We start from the raw sequence: 6,173 nt of genomic DNA on the forward strand, positions 1-6,173 counted from the left end.
CGGGGGTTCATCATAGTTGTGTACGAAATCTCCAATCTTTACCTCGGTTATACTGTAGCCCACGGAATTATCAGCCGCGCTAGACAGAATATTCTGACGGATCGGTACCTCGTGAACTACCTTTCTAGAACTATTTCGACGCTACGTGAAATACATTCCGAGGAGCCTAACGAACCGCATTGATCCTCCCAGAATGAAGGTTGCAAGTATGGAGCATTTACGGTACAACGACTGTAGACTTTGCTCCTGCTCCTGCCGCTGTTGTTGCTAGTAATGCATCTGCTCATACGGCAGAGGTGGCCCAGCCTGGTGAGGAATGTAAGATATCTCAGTTGTACCTCTACAGTCCTCCTATTGTAGGTTATCGATGTTGTTGTTGATGTCCACTTCGTTTCTGATCGATTGCCACCTGTATTGCGCGGTAATGACCCAAAACTCATATGATAACTCCCTTGACCGACTATGCCTGTATTCGTAATAACAACTTTCCAAATCATATGCGTCCGTAACCCCTCTCAACATGGTTCATAAACACTTTAGATCGGGTCCAAGGACGCAGGGTGAAATATTAAGTTTCTTATTCACAGCATCAACAGGCCTGATACGAAACTCTCTATCGCTACCGACGATATTCATAGTGAACGAGAAGATACGAATCGTAGACGCACAGCGAAAAATATCATGCAGCACGATCAGCAAATCTTGCAATCTTGCGCAATCTTACAATATCTCCGGTGCATTTTCCTTCTGGCGGAGTTCTTGAAGATCACGGGTCGTAGATCGTGAGCACAGTTATGTTCTCCTAGTAGTAGTAGTAGTAGTAGTAGTAGTAGTAGTAGTAGTAGTAGTAGTAGAACTACTACTACTGCTACTGCTACTGTTGGAGAGGAACGGGAGGAACTGATTGTATTTGCTAGGCATTACTCAGTAGTTTAGACTCTGAACTTTAGAGTATTATGGTGAGAATCGTTGTAATCGTTTTCGGCGGGCTTTGTCATTGACGGTTAGTGTTTTCGGGCAGTTCAATTTAGTATATTTGACATCCTGTGAATTTGTAACAAGATATAGGTGGTCGAGTCAGCGGAGGATCCGGGTTCAATTCGCTCTGCTGGCATCATCTACATTTCCCTCACTTGGCGTGTGACGAGCATTCTCCTTCGACCCCTCTAGTGGTACGCGAGACGTCTCTCCAGACGACACTCGCGTCGGAAAACGGTTAAGGGTTGATATCCCACGAGTGATGAGAATTCCCCATTCTCGTCATTTAGCATGTCTGTTTGGCGAACACCTGTCGTATTCGTACAATAGAAGCTACAAACTTTGATGCTGCTCCCCCGATTCGTTCTTGCTTGTCTTTCATTCGTGCCTTCTCCCGATAATATAAACTTGCCTGAGTTACCTCGATGAGATTGAGCGGATCTTTTCAGGATGTTAGATCATGCTCATTGCACCATTGTGACAACAGTGTTGTCGTCATATATCTGCCATGAAGGTAAATAGAACTGATTCGTATTCTCGACTGATGACATCAGTCTAATATGCTCGGACCATCATGATTCAGTTATAGCATGACCGAGTGATGCAGCAGGAGCATTGGCGATGCCGCACTCTGCCACCCCGTCAGATGGCCCATCCGAGATGGGTATTTAAGTCCACAATGATCAATCGTCAGATGTTGGAATCCTGAGTCGTCCGAACTGTAGCAGCTGGTCTCTTGCTATTTCCGAGATCAACTTTGTAACATCCGAAGACGAATGGAAAACTTGTGCGACAGCTTCTGACAATTGCAGCGCCATTCATGCAACTATATGGAAGGCCGGTGTCACAGGTATGCGTCCGACTGCCAATTGTATTGTCGTGTCGGAGTTCACTCTGCCTCTGATGCTCGTATTTCCCGCGAGCAGAGCTGGTTGGATTATCAGGAGTTACAGGAGGATTATTAGAGCTTGCAAGTTCGAACCAGTTCGGTGAGGACAGCCTTCCGCAGGACCAGTGGCGCTGGTGTGCGATCGAGTTTCATGTCGCCAATAGCAATTTGATAAGATATATGAGCTTGTTATCGTACTTACTGTTCGAGGAACACTCTTGTCGCTTCATTGTCGAGTTCTGATAAACATTAAAGGATCTGCTACGCGGCTCCCTCATTTCCCAACAAAAGTTGGGGAATGCCCTCAGAAATTCCCATTCTTTCGCCAACGCGGCTCGAGCCGCGCTAATTCCAATTCTCGATTTATGATAATATGATTCATGATATCTTTGTCGTGGACCGTGTGCGAGCTGTGAAATTCACAGTTGTAGAGCGAATCGCTGTCTGTCGGTGACCATATGTTGGGGTATTTCAGGTCGAGCGGAGCCACATTCGATCTGATGCTCAAGGCGGGTTAGCGTGTGGACAAATTTGAGTAGGACGGATGGACCAGGCTCTTCCTGTCTAGTCGTAGGAGGAGGAAGACAGTGTATTGTTGTTAAGGTATGCGGATCGTGTTGGTGCCGATAAGATAGCATTCGTGGCACCAAGTGAATGGGAGTCGGGTAAGGTCCGTATTAAGGATCTCCGTACAGGTAAGGAAGGAGTAAGGTCGTCCCCTCATCATCATCCATATACTACACCTCAGGTGACTCGGAGGCCCGCGTACAAATAGATATACCGGTATGTGACCTTGCTAACGCTAAGTCATATTTCGACAAGCAGGCTGAGTAAATGGGCGGAGCGAAGCAGGTGACTTTCCTCTGTGTAACTTCATACATGATAGTCGTAAACATTTTTCTGCATCGTTTTCGTTGTTTTTTCGGGGTAAATTTTTCCATGCTCTTGAGAGTCTTCAGCTCTGTATTTCGAAACGGTCTTCAGTGTCACCTCCGAGCAGTGGATCTCATCGTGAGAGGCGCAAGATCGTATCAGTAGGTCATCTAGGGTAGGTGTAGACGACTTTGAAATTGGAAGACGCGTGATGGAATTGCAGTTTTAATATATGAGGTATGCCCTTTATAGCTGGAAGACCTCACTCGAGGTGTTTTATTAGGAGGGTTGTGTCGACCGCGTGGGGAGGTGTGTGGGCTCACATAGGGATGGACCCGGGTTCGATTCCCACTGAAAGCTTCTGTAGCTTTTCGATACTTTGCTAATTTTCGTACTCCGAGAAAGCGACGGTGGAATGCTTTCGTTGTGTTACCGATTGTCCCACCAGCATTGCGCGCGCCCAGTTGATCGATCTGTCATCTGGTGTCCCTTTATTGGGGTCATGCCCCTGCATGAACTTGTCGGAATGCCAAATTCTAACCCGGAGAGGTAGATATTAATTCTGTGAAAAGACGTTATCATAAACTGTATGTGTTGCAAGGTTGAGGAGGAGCCTGAATGATACAAGTCACCTCGTTGATCCAATTTGTGTAGTTTGGTTCCTTTGAAACTGCCAATATGTCATCAGCTCCTGAAGTTGACCTCCGTGTGAATGAGAAGCTTATCGTCCCGGAGGGTATGTCCAAGAAGCAAGCTAAGAAGTTGGCTAAGAAGGCCGCTAAAAAGGGCGGCAACAACAACAATAAACAAGAATTCGATAATGGTAAATTCACTCAGAAGCGACTCGGAAAATAATTTTTTTTGTGATTTAGTTATTTCTTTCGATCCTCCTAGTGGAACTCGGGATTTCTTCCCGGAAGATATGCGTGTGCGAGTAAGCGGTTTTCTGGTGTCGGAATATATGCTCGCTTCCCTCAGCTGAGCTCAGGAAGCTACCTTACTAATTACAGGAGTTTATATATTCAGATTTTCGAAACTTCTGATGTGATTCGTATATAAATGTTCATCAACTCGAGAATTCAAAAAAATCCCGAAATTTCCGCGTAATTTTAATATTGTCACCAACACATGTAGTTGACCATGTTGTAGATCATACTACTCCTCCACACTGCTATCCCTTCAGAATTGGCTCTTCGCCCAGTGGCGTTCCGTCTCGACCCAGTATGGATTTTCAGAGTACGATGCGCCCGTGTTGGAAAATGAGGATTTGTATAAGAGAAAAGCTGGCGAGGAAATTGTCGAGCAAATGTAATCACCAGGGGAAAGTTGCAGAATCAGAATTGGAATATATGTTCGCGTCTCTCAGCTCAGCTCAGGAGTTTGCATCCTCATTCGGACAGAAACGTAGATTTTCTCAGAATTTCCATAGTGTCACCAACACATGTAAATGACCATGTGTATACTCTCTAACACGCCTCGGTGACAGGCCTTGGCGATCGAGGTACAACTTCGTTGATAAGGAGGACCATAGAGTTACCCTACGACCGGAGATGACACCAACACTAGCAAGGATGGTATTATCGAGGGTTAGGATGAGCGCGGAGGGTGGTAGTAGCCATAATGCGGCTGCACAAATGGCTGAGGTGAGAGGAATATACATAATGGGGGGATATGCATACGGTCAGACGGTGTTGGTGATAGTGAAATGATCAGTGGAGTTTCACGCGTATAACTGGGTGAAAAGCACGAATGAAATATGTTTCTCACTAGTGATTTTCATATCACTAGGGTGGTGAAACTCCAGAGTAGGAATATATATTCGCTTTGCTCAGCTGAGCTTATAAGTTCGTGATCGAGTTGGGAAAGGAGTCCACAAGTACCAAGAAAAGCTCCTCAGGATTTTCATATAATCACCAACACGTGTAGTTGACCATGTGCAATTTTTACCACACTGAAAATTTTTTTGAGGAAATTTCGGGAAATTTTGGTATTTCTACACTAGTTCTCATGAAAACTCTTGAGATCCGCTGAGGGAAGCAAACATATATTCCTAAACTGGGAGTATACGTTCGCACTCATCAGCTGAGCTTGGGAGCTTCCTCACTGATTATAGACGTTTGTAGTAGAAGTGTACAGAAAAAGACGGCATTTTTATGTACATATTTTCTTATTGCAGGTTCTTCCGCTAAAGTGGTTTTCTATACCGCAATGTTGGAGATTCGAAACGACACAGCGCGGTCGTAAGCGTGAACATTATCAATGGAACTGTGATATCGTTGGTAAATTCCTCCACTTTTCCTTTTTTTCATCCGCGCATTTCTACTCGTAGGTGTTTCTGATATCACCGCTGAGTTGGAGCTCTTGGCCACGATGGTGGGATTTTTCAAGAGGGTCGGCCTCACTAGTGCTGATGTTGGAATCAAGTGGGTTACTCGTACGAGAGTGTGAGCAGTGTTGGAATATATGTTCGCTTTCCTCAGCTAGGCTCAGGAGTTTCCAAAACTAGTTATTGAAGTTTACACACAAATTCGGGTAGAAGTGTAGAGAATTTCCTCAGTTTTCCTCAGAATTTGCACAGATGTCACCTACACATGTAGTTGACCGTGCGCATATTTTCCGCTCACACTGAGGGTGAGCAAAGGATATATGTAATCGCTTTCCTCATCGGCTGAGCTCCGGAGTTTCCAAAGCTGATTATAGGAACCCAAGAAGAATTTCCCAAAATTTCCTTGAAATTTTCGTATTGGCGATCACACATGTAGTTGAGCATGTGCATATTTTCCTCGCACACTGATCTGTACCACTGATCCTTACTAGTTCTTAAGTTGATTATTACGAGTTACTATCTATTATGATTAATGGAGTTTCACAACAACCCGTTTTACGTGAAGTGGCGTCGTAAAAGTCGGTGAAAAATTAGGCGATATTCGCGGTGATATTCACTAGTCGTGAAATACGTTCTTCACTAGTGTTTTTCATATCACTAGGGTGGCCGTGAAACTCCATTGTAGAATACTACACCTTAACTCCATATTCATCCTAGCTGAAGTCTTCAGCTGATGTAGTTGTTGTTGTTGTAGTCGCACTTTTCATTAGGGTCAACTCTCGAGCGATTTTACAGTCGGTTTTGAAAGCCTCTGGTGTTGGCGCTGATGAATTCGCGAAGGTCTGTGTTGTTGTTGATAAAATTGATAAAGTTGGTCGAGAAGAGGTAAACACTTTGACGTTATTGTGAAGTGATGAAAGTATCTGATCGTAGGTCATCAGGCAGATGGTTGAGGATATAAAACTTGACGTTGCTGTTGCTGGTGAGAGGAAGACTTCGATCAGATTGTTGCGTGTGATTCGCGGGAGTTTCCCCACCCTAGTGATATGAAAAACACTAGTGAAAACATTCTCCACGACTACTGCATATCACCGCGAATGTGGGATT

At 44.7% G+C, this 6,173-nt stretch overlaps 2 protein-coding genes across 2 annotated transcripts in view; both read left to right on the plus strand.

Annotated features, from left to right (window-relative positions):
* Pmar_PMAR011089 (histidyl-tRNA synthetase, putative) overlaps positions 1 to 2,701 on the plus strand; it is a gene marked incomplete at both ends in the record, with an annotated part of 10,386 nt that extends 7,685 nt beyond the window's left edge. Inside the window, 2 exons of the mRNA XM_002779584.1 lie at positions 2,471 to 2,562; positions 2,616 to 2,701. Of these exons, the coding sequence (XP_002779630.1) occupies positions 2,471 to 2,562; positions 2,616 to 2,701 (178 nt within the window). The remainder of the gene's footprint in view (positions 1 to 2,470; positions 2,563 to 2,615) is intronic.
* Positions 2,702 to 3,392: 691 nt separating this feature from the next.
* Positions 3,393 to 6,173, plus strand: part of Pmar_PMAR011091 (Histidyl-tRNA synthetase, putative) — a gene marked incomplete at its 3' end in the record, with an annotated part of 3,650 nt that continues 869 nt past the window's right edge. The window contains exons 1-8 of the mRNA XM_002779585.1: positions 3,393 to 3,563; positions 3,613 to 3,674; positions 3,924 to 4,048; positions 4,242 to 4,383; positions 4,917 to 5,019; positions 5,070 to 5,163; positions 5,837 to 5,951; positions 6,000 to 6,048. Coding sequence (XP_002779631.1) covers positions 3,419 to 3,563; positions 3,613 to 3,674; positions 3,924 to 4,048; positions 4,242 to 4,383; positions 4,917 to 5,019; positions 5,070 to 5,163; positions 5,837 to 5,951; positions 6,000 to 6,048 — 835 coding nt within the window. The 5' untranslated portion in view covers positions 3,393 to 3,418. The remainder of the gene's footprint in view (positions 3,564 to 3,612; positions 3,675 to 3,923; positions 4,049 to 4,241; positions 4,384 to 4,916; positions 5,020 to 5,069; positions 5,164 to 5,836; positions 5,952 to 5,999; positions 6,049 to 6,173) is intronic.

The sequence above is a fragment of the Perkinsus marinus genome (assembly GCF_000006405.1).
Source record: "Perkinsus marinus ATCC 50983 genomic scaffold scf_1104296946658, whole genome shotgun sequence".
NCBI lineage: Eukaryota > Perkinsozoa > Perkinsida > Perkinsidae > Perkinsus > Perkinsus marinus.